At 45.7% G+C, this 18,929-nt stretch overlaps 1 protein-coding gene and 1 long non-coding RNA gene across 2 annotated transcripts; both read left to right on the top strand.

The window, feature by feature from the left end:
- The first annotated feature begins 765 nt into the window (after nt 1-765).
- MGST1 (microsomal glutathione S-transferase 1) lies at nt 766-8,980 on the top strand. The gene is made up of 4 exons (XM_079993191.1): nt 766-958; nt 7,369-7,517; nt 8,055-8,149; nt 8,701-8,980. Exons 2-4 carry the CDS (start codon nt 7,392-7,394, stop codon nt 8,948-8,950), a joined length of 471 nt encoding a protein of 156 aa, XP_079849317.1. The 5' UTR covers nt 766-958; nt 7,369-7,391; the 3' UTR covers nt 8,951-8,980.
- A 1,049-nt stretch (nt 8,981-10,029) lies between these two features.
- LOC307225300 lies at nt 10,030-11,830 on the top strand. The gene is made up of 2 exons (XR_013842829.1): nt 10,030-10,150; nt 10,227-11,830. It is a non-coding gene; the product is annotated as an uncharacterized lncRNA (long non-coding RNA).
- Nucleotides 11,831-18,929: the final 7,099 nt, after the last annotated feature.

Here is an 18,929-nt window from a genome sequence, read left to right as displayed (position 1 = left end):
GCCCACAACCACTCCCCTCTCTTTCAGGGAGGAGAGTCTCTACCAACATGAGTTTGACCAAACTACGGGAGGCTGTGGAAGACAGGAGTGCCTGGCGTGCTCTGGTCCATGGGGTCACAAAGAGTCGGACACGACTAAACGACTAAACAACAACAACAACAACAACACTTGTCATGCACGGAAAGAGATGGATCCTCCCTGCTCTCACCTGGGACAGGTTTCCTTTCTTTCCCCAACATCTCACCTGGGAGATCTTCATTTCCCTGCTTAGAAGAGAGGAGACTTCAAATTTTCTGCCCATCAATTGGATGTGCCTAGAAATGATTGCTGCTTGTGTTATTTTCCTCTTTCCTCTAAGGTGTCCTGTTTAAGCAGGAACGTGAGGCACTAAGCACATGGCTTCTCTGAAAGAATCCTGGGAACTGTAGTTTACCCTGTGCGGAGGTACTCTTCCCAGAACTCTTGACAAACTCCACATCCTAGGATTCTTCCCCATGTGCTTTGAATGTATGGTGTGTACGCAGGACCTCTGCACACGTTTAAAGGCACCCGACAAGCATTTTTGCATTCTGCTTAGTTTCACCACATTTCGGTTCAAGGATTGCGGCGGTGAGGGGAGTGCAATCGAAGCACGAGGCCTTGGGCAGTAGGGAGGGAGGGAAATGCAGAGCAAAGGCTAATGAGCAGATTGCAAGGGACTGTGCGTGTGAGTTACAAAAAGCTGTACAACAGCCAAGTGGGAGGGCCAGGGAAGGAGCTCGTTGGAGCTGGAGGGTGTGTGAGGCAAGCTGCAGAGCAAGAGAAGCTGGGAGACTCCATTAGGGGAGGGTTGAGGGAGGAGAGTGAAGGGGGCAGAAAAGGCAGGGAGCTGTGTCTGTTGGAGAGAGATTAAAACAGCAGCAGGAGAGTCTTGCTTCCTCAAAACGGTGGTGTTGTGTGGATCCGGAAAAAGACAAAGGTGCGTTGGCTTTAACGCTTTGCACAGCGTTTTCCCTTGCAGCAAAAGCTTTTTGCAGGAACAACAACAACGAAAGAGCACAGTGTGCGTGGCTGGGCTTTTGCTTTCAGTGTTTTGCTTGTGCAACTTCTGACAAAGGCTTTCTGGTTCACAGGCCAGTGTGGGAAGTTGGAGGTGGGGAGACTGAAGTTGCAACCAGATAGACGGGTAGAGAGACAGACCAACGCTTGCCTAGGAGTAAGTCTCACAGAACTCACTGTGGCCTTCTCCTGAGCTGATGTCTGCAGCATTTCACAGGACAGGTGCAATACATACTGGAAATGTGCAGGCCCTTTTGGGATGTTTGGCCTCACTTCCTACATTTTCTACATTGCCAAACTTAGCATACTCACTCAAGGAAAATAGCTAGAGCAAGAAGCAGGGGAGAACATACGAATAGGTGCTAGTGGCACCACTAAAGCATTTCTAGGTCTCCAATTGCACAATTTATTTCTTGGCTTTCCTAATTTATTTAGTTAATGCAGTTACCCATCAACCTCCCAGTTTTTGAAGAGTGTTGTTGTTGTTGTTGTTGTTGTTGTTATTATTGATTTATTATTTTAAGTATGCAATTTACTTGAAGCTAGAGGAGCACAGGCCCTGGTTTTCCTGAGAAGACAAACCACTATGTGAGATGGAAAATGCCACACTGCAAGTCATATGACTGAATGCTCTGCGATACAAATATATATATATATATATATATATATATATATATCCCTGCACATAGAAAATCAGCAGGGAGAATGTGGTTTGCTAGTGCAGGTGTGTTTTTAATTCTTGGGTGGAGGAGCCTTTAGTCATGTGAACCTTCCCTTGCCTCACTGAAAGCCCTCTGTTCAAATCTCGCCACTGTTCCTCTGTGTTTCCCTGTGGGGTTCTAGAAAGCAAAGATTCAAGCAGGTAATTTCTTCAGCATCTGCAGGCGTTTATTTATTTTTTTCTCTGATTTTCTATCTGCAAGGGGGAACGGCAACATAATGTTGCAGCGTGGTGTACACCTCACTGTTCCAGGAAGACCGACATGCACTCCTCCAGGATATTGTACCGTGCTCTCGCCCTGCTTTTTGTTCTCACCCATACCAAAAATCTCAGCAACCTGTAATCACTGTGCGTGTTCCTTCCTGGGGCTGTTTTTACCTTCCATTCCATGTTAGGGTTGGCTCCTTCCATCACATGTTTTGTAAACCTTGGTTTTCCCCAAGGCTGCGGACATGTCCCTAGTCTGCCTGCCTGGTGCCATGTTGGCTACAAAGAGTAGAAGCTGATCTATCAGGGCAAGTGGACCACAGCCTCTCCTGCACCTACCTGCCTGCCTTCTTACTTGCAGCCAGCCCCGGGGCTGTTGGATTCCTGTTCCTTAATGCCTATAGAACTTGGCATAGAGTTCTAGAATCGGTTGGCTCTGCCTGTCGGTGGCTCTGGCTCCCCCTACTGTCAGCCTCCCTGCTTTTCGCCCTACCAGCCTCCATGGGCCCCAGCCACCCCTAGCTACGTAAGTGACGGCACTCACATATGTACATTGGAAACAGAGGGGCTAATTTTATCAACTGCCAAATGTTTCTGGTTCTTCAAGTTCCTTTGCTAAACTTTCCCTCTTGGCACTGATAAGATAAGACAGGTTCTCCCCCTTGAAATGTCCGTAGACCAGGTAGTGTGTGTCATTGTGTGTGTTGTTTTTTTAAATGTGGATATATTCAAGATGTCTGCCATTGGTTATTAAAATATAATAATCCACATCTCTGCATAGAAGCAAATGATTGACTTATGAAGTGCTTAAGGACTCATTACTTTCTTTCAAAACGAATTGCTTTGAACAGCAAATGCAGTTAATCTTTTTTGTGTCTATTTCAGATATATTTGCAGGAGGGGGGAGGGGGGGAGAAGGAGAAATCTCTCCACTTTTCGATGCGAGTAGGATTGAGTGAATTGCACTTATTTTTATAAGCACACTTCAATCAAGCCCAACTAAATGCAAATTATTTGGCCTATCCTCCCCCGTGCCTCACTTCTTCTGGAACTGCTGCCAGTGCAACTCCCCTGCAGTTGCTTGGAGAAACTGGCAGATTAAAAAAGTTTTTTTGCTAGTCTGAAAGGCTGCCTCCGCCACTGTGGCCATTAGTGAATGAACAGGTGCATTTGCAAGGGTGTGCTATGCAAGTAACTACACAAAAGCACATTCCTATGCAGGCAAATACAGCATGTGGGGACACAGTGGCAAACTGTCCTGGTTTCTCACTGCTTTGCAATGCACACTAGCATAGTCATTGCAATCTTGGGCACAGACTTTGATCTCTCACCTTGTTGCTGGTGCAACATTATCCCAGGAAGTGTGATCTCTCCAAAGCATTCCTGCCAAAACCTGCAACACAAAGGCTACTCCCCACGCCAATGCCAGCGGCTCAGTTGTTCACCTCAAAGTTCATTCTCCTTCTGCTTTGCCTTTGCAATGTGGTAAAACCTGTTGCTTTTAAGTTCTCTCTCAAGGATCAATCTAAGCTGGGTTTTGATTACCAGAGCTCCAGGCAGTTTATTCTTTCCTCCCTTCCAAACATCCATTTCCCACCTTATAGAAAGGGGAGAAGAGGAGGGGCAGGGAACTCTAAACTTGAGAGTATATTGTGTATTGGAATGTTTATTTCAGGGATGGGGAACATCAGAGCCAGCCAGGGACTGAAGGAAGTCCTTCAAGCAGTAGTGCAGTGGCAAATCCAGAAATTCAGGGTCCCTTTATGAGAGTCACTGCTGCGCTGCTTTTAAGGTAAAGGTAAAGGACCCCTGGCAGTTAAGTCCGGTCGCAAACAACTGTGGGGTTGCGGTGCTCATCTCGCTTTACAGACCAAGGGAGCTGGCATTTGTCCACAGACAGTTTTTCTGGGTCATGTGGGCAGCATGACTAAGCTGCTTCTGGCGCAATGGAACACTGAAACCAGAGCAGCACATGGAAACACTGTTTACCTTCCTGCTGGAGCGGTACCTATTTATCCAAAGGCTTTTGCAACCATTCTGTGAGTATTGCCACTGTTAGCAACGAGTTGGATGCGATAGACACAGCTTTAGGCAGTAGTCATTGGCACATCGTCTGGCAATCCACCGGGCACCGCTCCTCGCCTTTCTCAGTGTAGCAAGTGTCTTTTCGCTCACAAGAGCCTTACGCTATGCGACAATAGCAGGCTCTGTGTCCTTTATGCTGGCCTCAAACCAGTCAAGGATCTGCTGCTGAAGGAGGACATAAGCTGTTGGAAACACGCCCGGGAAGGCTGCCAACTTCCCAGGTATTCGAGGCGTCTCTCCGGTGGTCCTCTCTGGCCATAAATCTCCCTCAGTCCAGGGAGACCGGTAATAAGCGACCCCTCTCTCCTGAGAAGAGCACGCTAGTCTTCTGGCTTATCATAGCAGAAGAAAGACTCAATCAGTAGTTCTAAACTACTTTATTTGTTGTTGTTGTTTAGTAGTTTAGTCGTGTCCGACTTTTGGTGACCCCATGGACCAGAGCATGCCAGGCACTTCTGTCTTCCACTGCCTCCCACAGTTTGGTCAAACTCATGCTGGTAGCTTCGAGAACACTATGCAACCATCTTGTCCTCTGTCGTCCCCTTCTTGTGCCCTCCATCTTTGCCAACATCAGGGTCTTTTCAAGGGAGTCTTCTCTTCTCATGAGGTGGCCAAAGTATTGGAGCCTCAGCTTCACGATCTGTCCTTCCAGTGACCACTCCGGGCTGATTTCCTTAAGAATGGAGAGGTTTGATCTTCTTGCAGTCCATGGGACTCTCAAGAGTCTCCTCCAGCACCATAATTCAAAAGCATCAATTCTTCGGTGATCAGCCTTCTTTATTGTCCAGCTCTCACTTCCATACATCACAACTGGGAAAACCTAGCTTTTACTATATGGACCTTTGTTGGCAAGGTGATGTCTCTACTTTTTAAGATGCTGTCTAGGTTTGTCATTGCTTTTCTCCTAAGAAGCAGGCGTCTTTTAATAAATAAACTACTTTATTTACAGTCTTATAATACAGAGACTATATAAGGGACGCAGGTGGCACTGTGGGTTAAAGCCTCAGCGCCTAGGGCTTGCCGATCGAAAGGTCGGCGGTTCGAATCCCTGCGGCGGGGTGCGCTCCCGCTGCTCAGTCCCAGCGCCTGCCAACCTAGCAGTTCGAAAGCACCTCCGGGTGCAAGTAGATAAATAGGGACCGCTTACCAGCGGGAAGGTAAACGGCGTTTCCGTGTGCGGCTCTGGCTCTGGCCAGAGCAGCGATGTCACGCTGGCCACGTGACCCGGAAGTGTCTCCGGACAGCGCTGGCCCCTGGCCTCTTAAGTGAGATGGGCGCACAACCCCAGAGTCTGTCAAGACTGGCCCGTACGGGCAGGGGTACCTTTACCTTTACCTTTAATACAGAGACTCCATCAGTACGTCTGTGCTCTTTGGAGACCGGTACAGAACTGCGTCACATACAGCAGTGAAACTAACTTCCAAAAGTACTCAGACTTCCAGTCTCACGTTCTCTCAGACACTCACATGATGTATACAAAACATAGTACAATAGTACCACTCGCTGGAGCAGCTCGGATAGATAAAAATCCTAACAATAGCTGTGTTGTAGGTTGTCTCTTTGGTGTGGTTCCACCTTGCTTTGACACTAACTCTGGGGCAGTTCAGTAGAGCTTGTTCAATGGAATGAGAGAAGTATTCACACCGTTGAGGTATGACTCTTGGTTAGAGTGTGGTGCTGATGATGCTAAGGTTGCAGGTTCAATCCCCAATATGGGGCAGCTGCATATTCCTACACTACAATTCTATGACTCTTCTGGCAGTGTTGATTTTAGAGCTGGGCAATATATTGATAAATTGTCTGGTGTTCTGATTGCAATACCAGTTTCACGCAATTTGAGCTGGCAATACATTGCGCCAGCTCGAATTGCCTTCAGACAGCAACGGCGCAGGCAGGCAGGTAGACAGAACCTAAGAAGGTTCTGGGCAAGCACTTTCTTGGGCCCCATCTGCCTGCATGCCTGCGCCTTTGAGGAAGCTCCCTGCTCCTCCAGCTTTCTCGAACTGGAGCAGTACGGGGCTTGCTGAGGTGAGGGGCTGGTGGCTTCCCACCCCCCAGCTGAGCAGTTCCACTACGCCTCAGTGCCCCTTCCAGCTTGCATGACAGCTGGAGAGGTATCGGGGCTTGCTCACTGTAGTGCTGAGCAATGTATCTGGGCTGCTTCTTCCTCCCCTAAGGTGAGGAAGCAGTAGCAACCGAGAGACATTCCAGACAGTGTGCTACATCAGCATATCATGGTGTTTAGCTGCTGCTGATATATCACGATGCTGAAAACCAGATACCACCCAGCTGTAGCTGATTGGAGACCACACTTTCTGCTTTGGGCTATGGACCCTCTTTGCCTAGAGATGTATCTTGCTCACCACCAGGGAGTGATCGGTGTCACAGTCCACGCTTGTGTGACAAAAACACACTTCATCATCATCATAATAATAATAATAATAATAATAATAATAATAATAATAATTTTTATTTATACCCTGCCCTCCCCAGCCAAGACCGGGCTCAGGGTGGCTAACACCAGGAATAAAAAATTAAAATACAACTTAAAAACAAGATTAAAATACAACATTAAAATGCAGCCTCATTTTAGTAGAAACTCAAATCAAAAACTTTTTGGGGGATGAAAACGTCAAATCTTCACCAAGGCCAACTATCCAGACTGGTTCTACGTGGGCCAGAAAAAAGTCAGGGAAGTCCCCAAATAGGAGTTCCATCACAGAAGGAGAAAGGAAAAAGGAAAGAGGTGGAGGGGATCAAGTTGATTCCAAGCCAAAGGCCAGGTGGAACAACTCTGTCTTACAGGCCCTGCAGAAAGAAATCAGATCCTGCAGGGCCCTGGTCTCATGAGACAGAGCATTCAGTGCCGATTGCCTGATAAATTGTGGTATATAAATTATTTTAACAAGATAAAATGACTTCACTTACTGCAAACTACAGTCCTGCTTAGTTTGGACACTCTCCTTATTCAGTAAAAGTAGAAAGGCTATAGCTCAGCGGTAGAGCATCTCCTCTGCACGTAGAAGGTCCCAGGTACCATCTGTCTCTAGCTAGGGCTGGAAAAGGACTCCTGCTTGAAGCCCTGGAGATTTGCTGCCAGTGTGGAGAGTATTGAGCTAGCTGGACCAATGATGCGATGGCTTACTGCTTGTTCCTATTCTGCTGAGTGAGGCCCTGGATTTCTGCCTGCAAGTCCTACCTTGTTGACACCCACCCCATACTTGTTCCCTCGCGCTTCGTTTCACATGTCGGGAATGCTGATGTCACACCATGAATGTAATGTTAAATAACATTCTCACTCTCAATTTCCATCCCAGGTCTCCAGAGGATACAGGCCAAAATGAATAAACTTAATGAAATAGTAGACTTCGATGTGGTGAAGGCCTACACTTTTTATGCAGTCATTATCATCATAAAAATGATGCTGTTGAGCCCTCTAACAGGACACTTAAGATTGAAGAAGCAGGTGAGAAAATATATGTGTTTGGAAATGGAAAGCCCAATGGTGTTTTTCAAAAGGCGGAAACCCACTAATGTGATCGGAGAGGAAGATGCTCTGTTGCCCTCTGCGAAGGGACAGGATCCAGAACTGTTTCTTGGAAACCGGCTGATATTCTGCACACACAGCTCTCAAAATCTTTATTTATGGTTCATTCACACCATACATTTAAAGCAGTGGTTTTTCAACCCTGGGATGCCTTGAATGGTGGTCGGGGTGCCGCGAGCAAAACTGACCTCTGTCCCTCTTTCCTTCCCTCTTATGATGCCCTCTTGCGTCTCTGCCTCCCAAAGGCTTGCACAGCTATTTGTTGCAGCAGCCCTGGGTACAAGCTCCTCAGGCAAATGGTGCCTTTGGGGCTGGCCAGGGGGTGCTTCTCAGACCCCTCTTTTTGGAGCAGGGGGGCGCAGCTCAAAGATCACCCTATTTTTGTGGTTGTAAGTTCTAAATGTTGCAGGACCTAACAACAACAATAATGCATTTATTCCTCCTGCCCTCGAACAGGCATTCGCCAACCCTGAAGATGCGGCTGCATTGGGTAAAGGAGAGGATGGGAAAAAGGCTCTCAGGACTGATCCGTATGTGGAGCGCGTGCGAAGGTAGCTGAGGGGGACTTTTACGAAAACAAGAGTATTTTATTGGTTTTACTTGAAAGCTTTCTATCCTGTTCTTCAGAAGAAGGAAAAAGTTGCATGAAGTAACAATTTACATATGTAGAAGATGTAGCGTGCATTGTGTCTGTTGTGGGTATTCTGTATCCATCAGTGCAGGGATTTACACTTGCTCCACAGAACCTCCCCCTGTGTACCCCTTAAATCTATTCTGGGGCTTTCCCAAAGCAGATTTTGGGAAGATGCAGAAAGAGGAGCGGTAAAGTTCTACTGCAAATCCTTGCACTCAAAAAATGGGTGCATTTGGTGATTGGTTTATGTTGAGGTACCCAACATGCTGCCCACCAGATGATGCTGAGCTACAGCTTACATCAGCTGAAGGCAGCCTGACCAGTGATCAGGGATGATGACTGTTGTGGATCAGAAACATCTGGACGGTGCTATGTTGGCTATACATAATCTACGGAGTTGCTTTGATTGGCAGCAAACAGCCAGAAGAGCTCCTTTGACGCTGACTCATACTTTCCTTCTTTCCCCAGACTCCATCTCAACGACCTTGAGAACATCATTCCATACCTCTTCATTGCATTCTTCTATTCTTTCACGGGCGTTTCTGAAACCACAGCCTTGATTCACTACAGACTATTTACTGCGGCTCGACTCTTCCACACCATTGCCTACCTGGTGCCCCTTCCGCAGCCCTGCAGGGGTCTGGCTTTTGGGGTCGGCGTGTTTGTGACCTTTTCAATGATATTCCAGCTTCTGTGGAACGGCCTGAATCTGTTATAGAAAAGAAACCTGCCCTCGTTACCACCATAATGGCCATTCTACAGTAGTTTTCAGATTTTTGCCTTTGGGGCATCTTTTCCACACCTGCCTAGGGACAACGCCCCCCCCCCACCCGGCCATCGCAACCTGCCTGCTACAGAACTCCCCAATGCCAAAACCTGCCTGCTACAGAACTCCCCAATGCATGACAGAGCATCCCAGGGCATATTCTAGGGCAGGGTTGGGGAACTTGTGATCCACCTGACATTGTTGGACCACAATTCCCATCATCCGTGACCACTGTCCTGTCCTGGCGGGGACTCATGGGAGTTTGAGTCTACTGGAGGACAGGAGGTTATTCCCCACCCCACCCCACCCTTGCTCAGTTAATGTGAGAACAAAACCATACACTTTCCTGCCGATGCACACTACAGGGGAAGATTCATAAGTCTTCCAGGGAAATGTGCTTGCTCTCCTGGTTTACATGGAGAAGGTCTGATGTTCAACCCCTGGCATATCCAGTACAAAGGATAAAAGCAGAAAACAGTTAATGGGGAAATATCTTTGCCTGAAACCCTACACATTTAAAAGGCTGTAGAATATTAGAGGAACGTTTTCGCCTGGTGCCCATGTAATGAAGACACCAGGCGAGCCTCCCTGGGGAGAGCATTCCACAAATGGGGAGCCACTGAAGAAAAGGCCCTTTCTTGTTTGCCACTCTCTGGGCCTCTTATGGAGGAGGCACACTGAGAAGGGCCAAAGATGATGATCTCAGGGCTTGGGTCAGTTCATATTAGGCGATGTGGTCCCTCATATACATTGTCTAGCAGTGGCTGTCCAAGGTCTTGCAGGAGTCTTTTCTAGCTAGTTGGAGACGCCAGGGATTGAACCCAAGACTTTATGCATGCAGGCAGGTACTCTACCACTGAACCACACCCCCTCTCTAACAAAGTTCAGACCATTGCCTCGTCAGCTGCACGACCATTGCTTTAGTTCACCAATTTTTATGTGTATGGGGTCATAAGGTAGCTGAGCTCACATGTAAATGTAAAAACCTGCATTTACTTTGGAATATCAGAAGCTAGGAACCGAAAGTAAATATAGCTTGCATTGTTATGTCCCGCTTCTGAAAGTCTAGATGACTTTGGTTGGCCAATATTGGAGCAGAAACAGGGGATGGATGGATACTTGGTCTGGTCCAGCAAGGCCATATTTAAGTTTGTTCACACAGTTGAGTTGTCCCAGTCATGGGCATACTTTTGTGGTGGTCTTGTTCCTCCAGCTCCAGATTCCCCAGAAATTAATTCAGGTATGTTTTGAACTACAGCTCCCATCAGCAAGTGTAGCCAATGGTCAAGGGTGATGGGAGCTGTCGCCCAAAGCATTTAGAGGACACCAGGCATGGTGAAGAGGGGAAGATATAGGCACTACCAGGAGCCAACAGCCACACTGTAAGTCCTCCATAAATCGTAGGACAGCTCACCATGATAGGATGAAGGCCCTGCTCAGGTCTGCTACAAAATAATGGCAGAATATTCATGTTTTCCTACTTGCAAATCATTTTATGTTTTCAGTTGTCCACACTTTTGCTTGTCCCATACTTTCTTGGCATGGTTGCGAGAGGGTTTTTGTTTGCCCTGCTTCTTTCCCCGAGAAAACCCACTGTTTGCCACTGCAAACCAATTGATATTTGCTCCGGTTCAGCAGTAAACAGAGAGTTTCTCCTGGGGGGAAGCAGCAGGTCAAGTGGGACTGTGGATGAGCCTTAAATGCAGTGCCTCTGCCACAAATGTACAAATGTGAAGCATGATATGTAAAATTAGATGTAGCAATAGAAACAATTAGGCACTTGTTACACACAGTAACAGGTCTTGAGATTTGGAAGCAACGATGGATCTGAATACCAGTTGCTGGAAACCACAGGGAAAAGGCTCTTGTGTTCAGATCCTGCTTGCAGGTTTCCCACAAGCATTTGGTTCTGTGAGAACAGGATGCTGCCCTGAATGGGCCATTGGCCTGATCCAGCAGGTTCTTCTTATGTTCTTTGCTTGCGGATCTTGGTGGGCAAACAGGGTTCCCGATGGATACAACACATGCCCTCCACCCCATGCTCCACATCACTCCTTTGCTACAACCATCTAGCAGAGCTCAAGCCCACGTTTGTCGAGCACATTATGCCCAAGCTGATGAATGCACATCAAACCCATTTTGTAAGCTCCGTCTATGCCTTGAGGTCATCACAAAAGGTTGTCCTAGTGGTTATAAATTGGTAAAAAGAATTTGCCCGTTCAGCTGCCCATTTGGAGAGGTTTGACTCCAGTCGTCATTCCTTGAATACCAGTCAGCATTCTGGGCAATGTTGTCAACATAATATAAGCTGCAAGGTTGCTGCATTCTATAGAGTGGGTTTTTTTATTGTTACCGTATATGGTAGCTGATTCCAGATATTGTGAACAACTTTTTCAATGCCCGCAGATAATCTTTGTCCTCCTTTCTCTTTCGCACACTGTCTCAACCTCAGAATGATTGGAATGACTTGTACCAGCTTTAGGATTTGTTAATGTGTAACAACTCTATTGACGGCATGTACGTATGGTAATTTTCTACAGATGCTATTTTGGGATGTATCTTTTTGAAGCATAAATAATAAAGACAACAGCAAAAAAGGGGGGGGGGAAGTCTTTGCATTTGGGGGGGCTATTTTCGTTCCCGCGACTTCTCCAACTACAGTCAGCAAATAGGATGTCACAAAGAATAAGAGATTCAAATCAGGGAGTTCTTTGAAGATTATTTACCTTAATAATAAGATATTGCAAAGCAACGCCAAGCCTTGTTGTAAAGGAGACTTTGATGCAAATAGGTGTTTGTAACCAAGTGCTGAAATAAACACAGGGAGCAGAATTTTCTTAGCCTACCGTATCCCTTAAGAGAAAAGAATGTTTTGAGTGTCTTCTACCAGAGTTTCAGCCGTAAAGATTTTGAAGCAATTTCTTTGCCTATAAAAATAGAGCTGATATTATGAGACCCTTCATTATGCAAATCCGATTGCTGACCAGACTTGGTGTGTGTCCAACAGCAATTCCAGACACTATTGCACATAAATGTTACTTCCAGTTGCACAGGTAGCTGCTCATTGACGAAGCATACAAGGGCAAGCCTACTGAACTTCAGAATTATTATGAATAAATACGTTATTTTTCCATCTATAGGATGCCCCATGTATAAGACGCCCTCTATTTTTGGGGACTCCGATTTAAGAAAATGGGGGGAAATGACCTCCGTGTATAAGACGCCCCCACATTTTTGACATTATTTTAAAGGAAAAAAACCTAGTCATATACACGGAAAAATACGGTAAACTTATTAACCCACCTTCACCAGTAGGTCCCAGGGCGGGTTGCAACAACTTAAAATTTGGAATTAAAAATGGTTAAAACAGAGGATAGTCACAGGAATAGGGTGGGCCCTGAAAGTACACATCTCAGGCATCGAAGGTCAGGGTGAAGAGGAATGTCTTCAGCATTTGCCCAAAGGTGAGTGGTGAAAAAGCCAGATGTACTTCTGTGGTAGGGAGTTTCACAACTTGGGGGTTGCCAAGGAGACTGCCCTCTTATTACCCTGAACATCTGAGGGAGGTGGTTGACCCTAATGCTTGGGGAGGTCTGTAGGGAAGAAGGGGATCTTTCCAGAACAGGGTCATTTGTTTTCAGACTCTTCTTGGGGCAGGGAGACTAGTCTGCAGATTGCAAGATCAGAAGGGGGAACTTACTTAAGTTACACAACCCTCCCGTGGAATCATCTCAGACCTGGGGAGGCCAAGAAACAGAAACAGCAGGCCACGTATTCCCCTTGGACAGATACAGTTGCAGTGAATGATTCAGTAGGCTTCAACTTTTTTTTTACACCACCTTTCACCTATGCTGCATTGTTTTTAACACTCAATTGGGAGCCGCCCAGAGTGGCTGGGGAAACAGCTAGATGGGCGGGGTATAAATAAATGATGATGATGATGATGATGATGATTCCCCCTTATTTAATTAGTGTTGTGTCAATAATTTCTCCTGCTCCTGCCTGCCTGCCCCCCCCCCCCGCGGCTATTTCCCACCAATTAATGAAAAAAATTCCAGTGAAAAGCCTCAAAAGATCTGCATGGTGCAAGGTTTTCATTGCACTATGGAGGGAGCTACTGGCTGCTGCCTGTGCCATCGCCAATACATTGCTGCTTCCAATTTTGTAGCTTTAAAAAAGTGCATAAATGTTTGGTAAGATTGACATGCATAGAAATAAATGTGCAAGTGCTGCATATATATATATATATATATATATATATATATATATAATCAGACAGACTGGGACCTGAGAGAGACTGTTCAAATCTTCATTAGCTGTGAAGCTCTCTGGGTGAGATCAGGCCTCTCACTCTAACCTTCCTCACATAGCTGTTGTCAGGATAAAATAAAAAGCGCCGTGTACATTGCCTTGGGCTCCTTGGAGGTAACACTAAACAAATAAATGGGAAATATTGAGTTTGTTGGACCTCCTGTCTGGTTTTCATACAGTACCTCAAATTTTGCTTAATCTATTCTAAATCATTTGTCTTCTGAGCACGGCTACAGAAATAGCCATAATATGAGTCCAAATAGCAGCCACAAATCCTTCTCCCCCACCCCCACCCCCGCTCCACATGTGGTGTTAAGTCGACTCATTAATTTGTCATTGTTAGCTTTCATTATCACCGTGTTCAAATATTGCATGTTATTGTATTTTATTATTCATAGACGTGGAAGGAAGTGAGGCACCCCCACCCAGGCCAGCTAAAATGCTGCTTTTTGTTCAAACAAATGATTTGGAACAACCACCACTAGATGTCCCTCTTTGGCTTTTCTTTTCCTTCGGGGAGGGGAAGCATTCCTTCCAAACTTGTTTTGTGCACAGCAAAAGAGGTGTTGGTTTCTCCTGCCTGGCATCAGCTCGTGGTACGGAGAAAGTGGATCGAGAGAAGTTTTTCTCCTCCTTTCACAGTACAAGAAGCTAGGGCACTCCGTGAAGCTGAATGTGCGACGAATGAGGTCAAGGAAGTGCTTCTTCATACAGGGCATAGTTAAACCGGATTTCTTTTGGACAAGCGGCTTAAGCAGCTGACCGAGAGCCAGGAGGTCAGAAGTCTAAAGTCAGGAGACACAAGGCTGGAATGTGAATCTGGGGATTGGACGTGTCACCCAGGCATAGTCCCAGCCCTTGTAGCAGGGATGGAGAACCCGTGGTTCTCCAGATGGTCTCAGATGCCAACTCCCATCATGCCCAGCTGGCGTGAGGAATAGTGGGGGATGATGGGAGTTGTGGTCCAACATCATTGGATTGGGTTGGATTAGCCAACCCTTGCAACTGTGCAATTCTATGATAGTATAATCATGTGATGAACCAGAAGGCTCCCATCTCTTCTCTGTAGTCTTTGCACATCAGGGGACATTGCCAGCGACTGTCTTGGGAATGCAGAGTTGCTGAGAAACCCAGGGAACACTCTAACCGGCCATAAAAGTGATATAGTGGTACCTCAGGTTAAGAACTTAATTCGTTCTGGAGGTCTGTTCTTAACCTGAAACTGTTCTTAACCTGAAGCACCACTTTAGCTAATGGGGCCTCCCACTGCCGCTGCTGCTGCTGCACGATTTCTGTTCTCATCCTGAAGCAAAGTTCTTAACCTGAGGTAATATTTCTGGGTTAGCGGAGTCTGTAACCTGAAGCGTATGTAACCCGAGGTACCACTGTATATGACTATAGTGTGGCTGGACCTAAAGGGACACCAGGCTCTTCAGGAATTTCCGCTGCTGCTTTCCTTGCAATTTTAGGGACCAGCTGATGGGGAGGTGCATTGAAGGTAACATGCAGTCCCTCCATCAGTGAAGACTGGTCCATTTGGGTGAATGGGACACAGTCCCACCAATCTCTTTCTGCTCCTCTTACTTACAACCAGTCCAGTGGGGAGCATGGCCTGTCAGCTCTAGCTTCACCTACTGTTTGGGTTCCCTGCCTTCTGCCCTATCAGTCCACATAGACGCCAGCTCCCACTGCCCTGGGCCTTAGTTTAAGAACCACTGGAGTAAACAACTGAGACTCCATTGCACAGTCCGGTGATGGAATCGCTAATGATGCAGCCCCTTTTAAAGTCATGTTTCTCATTTGGACACCGCACGGCATCCCTATTTGTATTTTATCTCCTTTCCTGGCTACTTTATCTATGTCCTCTCTGGTTGAGTTGCAGCCCAGGGGACATTGTTTTAATCATTTGCTGTTCCTACCTGAACTTCCTTGTATGTATTTAGTATCGCTTTGCTTTGAGACAGGAACATATAGAAAAGGTATTTTTAATTCTCACGGCGGGGCTTGATTACTTAAAAGGCATTTTGTTCCCTTCTGCTTGAAAGAAAACATTCAAAATCTCCTATATTTTCTCTGCAGAAGAGAAACCATGCAACTATTTGTTTGGGCTTTCTAAAACTTTTCTTATCTGAATAGATTTTCACCCAACGAAGCCAGAAAAAAAGAGTGACATATCGAAATGAGCAATAGCCTTTATTTATGTTACATTTTTATCTCACCCTTTCTCCAAAGAACTCAGGGTAACTCATATTTAACTTCACAACAACCCTGTAAAGCAGGTTAGCCTGAGAAATAGTGATTGGCACAGCATCTCCCAGTACTCTCCAGGGGGATATTAACACAAATATGTCCAGTCTGAATCCAACACTGAGTAGTTACCCAGTAATGTGTTTCTTGCACCAACAAGGGGGATAGGCTGGGTGACCTCTGAGATCTTTCACAGTTATTTGATTCTCTACTACATCACAGTGGCTCTACCAAGGTTGCAACAGTAATAAGTTTTGGATTGTGTTATACTTTTGCCATACTCCTGTTTCCAAAACATTTGAAAGAACTGGGGGAACGTTTAGCAGGAAAACACGACTGGTCAAAATGTGACACGGCTCTCTTCAATGTGGGCTAGCTGGATGAAAAAATGTTTTGATTTTATATATATATATATAGATAGATAGATGATAGATAGATGATATAGAGATAGATAGAGATAGAGATAGAGATACAGAAAGATATGAGTGATTTATTCAAAATATTTTTTTTTAAAGGTTTAAACTGGCAGTAAATAGCAGGTTCAGGAGTTGGAGATTTTTGTAAGGATTGCAGCATGTATGCACGGAGGATCAAACCCTTTCTGGTGTGCTTTTATTTCTTTTTCACAGAACCATTCATGCAAACTGTGCTCACACATTTTTTATGTGATCTGCTTTGGCTGTGTGTGTGTGTGTGTGTGTGTAGAGAGAGAGAATCACAAAATGATCATCCACCTTTTGAGCTTCACAGAGCTCTTCTTTGTGGAAGGTTGCCAATAAATGTGGAGGGAGGGGGTAAAAACCCAATGTCTTGGATCCAGGGGTGTCTTGGGCAAGTGGGAATAGCCCTTCCACTTACAGAAGGCAGCCCTTTTGTGCCTCATCCCACACCGTCATGAGGCATGGAGTTCCACCTGATGTTCACGGGAGCCAACCCATTGCTGGTAACAGGGTATTGCAAATATTAATATTGTGCAGCTTGAAGCAATAGGATCAGTAAAAACTGACTCCTCTTGGAATAAACATTGTCCAGACCAAAATATGGTTTCAAAGCTTTACTAACAGAACTTTCTTCAGACAGACAGAAAAAACAAACCATGATATATGCAAATAGTTTCATACCACCATGTGCTTGTCCAGGTCACAGGTTCAGCTTCTTACAAATATGAAATAACTCCAAACATACCTGAAATCAAAGGTCTGTCTCTCTCCACAGCCTCCATTGCAGCCTGGAGCTGTTTCCTCTTCAAGAGACACATCAGCCCACCTTTATCTTGGGTGGCGTGAGAACAAAAGACTCACGCCCAACAGAGATTTGCAACCGAATGCCATGTGATCTAAGTTAGGCATGGGACAGAGCCAGCAGAGATGCATTGACAGTTAATTATCAACCTGGTGTCACTTAGAGAGCTCTAGGTTAGCACAGTAGAATTTTCCAATGCAATGCACATCCAGAGCCATTTTCCATTTTGATGTGCAATTAAACCATTATACTTAACATGAGGAATGGTGGAAGTTCCTTCTGCAAGACATAGGCACCAGAGGGCACCTTTTGCAAAGGACTACAGGGAAAAGAGGGATGCGGGTGGCGCTATTGGTTAAACCACAGAGCCTAGGACTTGCCGATCAGAAGGTCGGCGGTTCGAATCCCTGCGATGGGGTGAGCTCCCTTTGCTTGGTCCCAGCTCCTGCCAACCTAGCAGTTTGAAAGCACGTCAAAGGGCAAGTAGATAAATAGGTACCGCTCCGGCGGGAAGGTAAACGGTGTTTCCGTGCGCTGCTCTGGTTCGCCAGAAGTGGCTTAGTCATGCTGGCCACATGACCCGGAAGCTGTACGCCGGCTCCCTCGGCCAATAAAACGAGATGAGCACTGCAACTCCAGTGTCGGTCATGACTGGACCTAATGGTCAGGGGTACCTTTACCTTTACCTTTATAGGGAAAAGGCTATGGCACAGTGGTAAGGGTTCCTGTGCATTCAATTCCTGGCATCTTCAGGCAGGGATGGGAGCGAGGCCTGCATGAATCCCAGGAGAGCAAGTGCCAGTCAGTGTATACCATACTGAGCAAGATGGACTAATGCAGCTTCCCATGACTGTATGACCTCAGGTTGCACCCCACAATGGTGGGCCAAGGAAGCAACATTCGCCCTCTGCTTGTTAATATAGCAGCCGGCGGTTATTCAATTGTTCCTGCTGACAGTATTATGTTACTGCTTATATAACAACATGCATGGAGTAATGTATTTGATTTCCTCCCCTCCCAGTAAAAATCCATTTTGAACATATTCTATATATGTATAGCAATAAATGCACAGCAATAAATAACATCCTCGAGACCTAAACATTTTGATATTTACCAGATGAGGGAAAATTTGCTTTTAACACAAAATCAGTAAATAGTTTAAAGCAGCGCTGATTGTTTTGTTCATCACTTTAAAAATGCACAGTTTGGGAGGTGGGGGGAGGGGAGAAGATCCATTTTAAACACAGAATAAATTGCTCTGAGTGGCAGGTCTGTTGGATTATTACCTTTGCTTGCATCCCAAAGTCATTTTCATTTATTAATTGTTTGGGTTATTCTATGTTCTTTTTCTTTCTCCATCCTTCTCCACCCCCACCCCCTTCTCAAAAATCTACTTGGTATTTACTGTCTCCAGGTCTGAGGAAGTGCTGTTAAATGATTCGATGGCTTGTTTAATCCCTAGACTATTTCAACACACACACACACACACACACACTGCTTAATTTAACTACAGTATTCTTTCACTTTCTCCTTCACTTCCTCCTCCTCCTTTGTTCTTAATTGTTTTCAGAATGCTCGACTTCCATTGGGGACTCACTCAGCAAGCCAGACTTCAAAGAACTGTTACAGCAGAACAATTTGGAAATATGCTAATTGGGGTTTCTCTCTCATAAAAAAGAAAACAACTTTTTCAATGTTGTTTTACAAGGGCCATGTTGGACACAAGGCAGAGAAAGTGGCCATCTGGTCTTGAACCACATCCGCACTGTACATTTAAAGCGATATCATACCACTTTAAACAGTCACGCCTTCCCCTCCCAGCAAAGAATCATGGAAACTGTAGTTTGCTGGGAGTTTTTAGGAGACCCCTATTCCTCTCGCAGAGAGACAATTCTCAGAGTGGTTTAATAACCCCTCTTCCCAGGGAACGCTGGGAATTAGGGGCTGCATAACAAGTCTTAACAAATAAGTTTCCAGGATTCTGGGGGGGGGGGGAGCCATGCCTGTTAAGAAGAAGAAGAAGAAGAAGAAGAAGAAGAAGAAGAAGAAGAAGAAGAGGAGGAGGAGGAGGAGGAGGAGGAGGAGGAGGAATTTGGATCTGATATCCCGCTTTATCACTACCCTAAGGAGT

This window comes from Podarcis cretensis (assembly GCF_951804945.1).
Source record: "Podarcis cretensis genome assembly, chromosome: 10".
Taxonomy (NCBI): Eukaryota; Metazoa; Chordata; class Lepidosauria; order Squamata; family Lacertidae; genus Podarcis; species Podarcis cretensis.
Note: the sequence above shows the minus strand (reverse complement) of the source record. Positions and strands in the feature narration are given on the sequence as shown.

What these genes read in the sequence shown, in the direction of transcription:
- MGST1 (XM_079993191.1), top strand. Translation starts at nt 7,392, where the DNA reads ATGAATAAACTTAATGAAATAGTAGACTTCGATGTGGTGAAGGCCTAC. An exon ending in ACTTAAGATTGAAGAAGCAG is followed by an intron (nt 7,518 to 8,054) that starts GTGAGAAAATAT and finishes GCCCTCGAACAG; the next exon opens with GCATTCGCCAACCCTGAAGA. An exon ending in TATGTGGAGCGCGTGCGAAG is followed by an intron (nt 8,150 to 8,700) that starts GTAGCTGAGGGG and finishes TTCTTTCCCCAG; the next exon opens with ACTCCATCTCAACGACCTTG.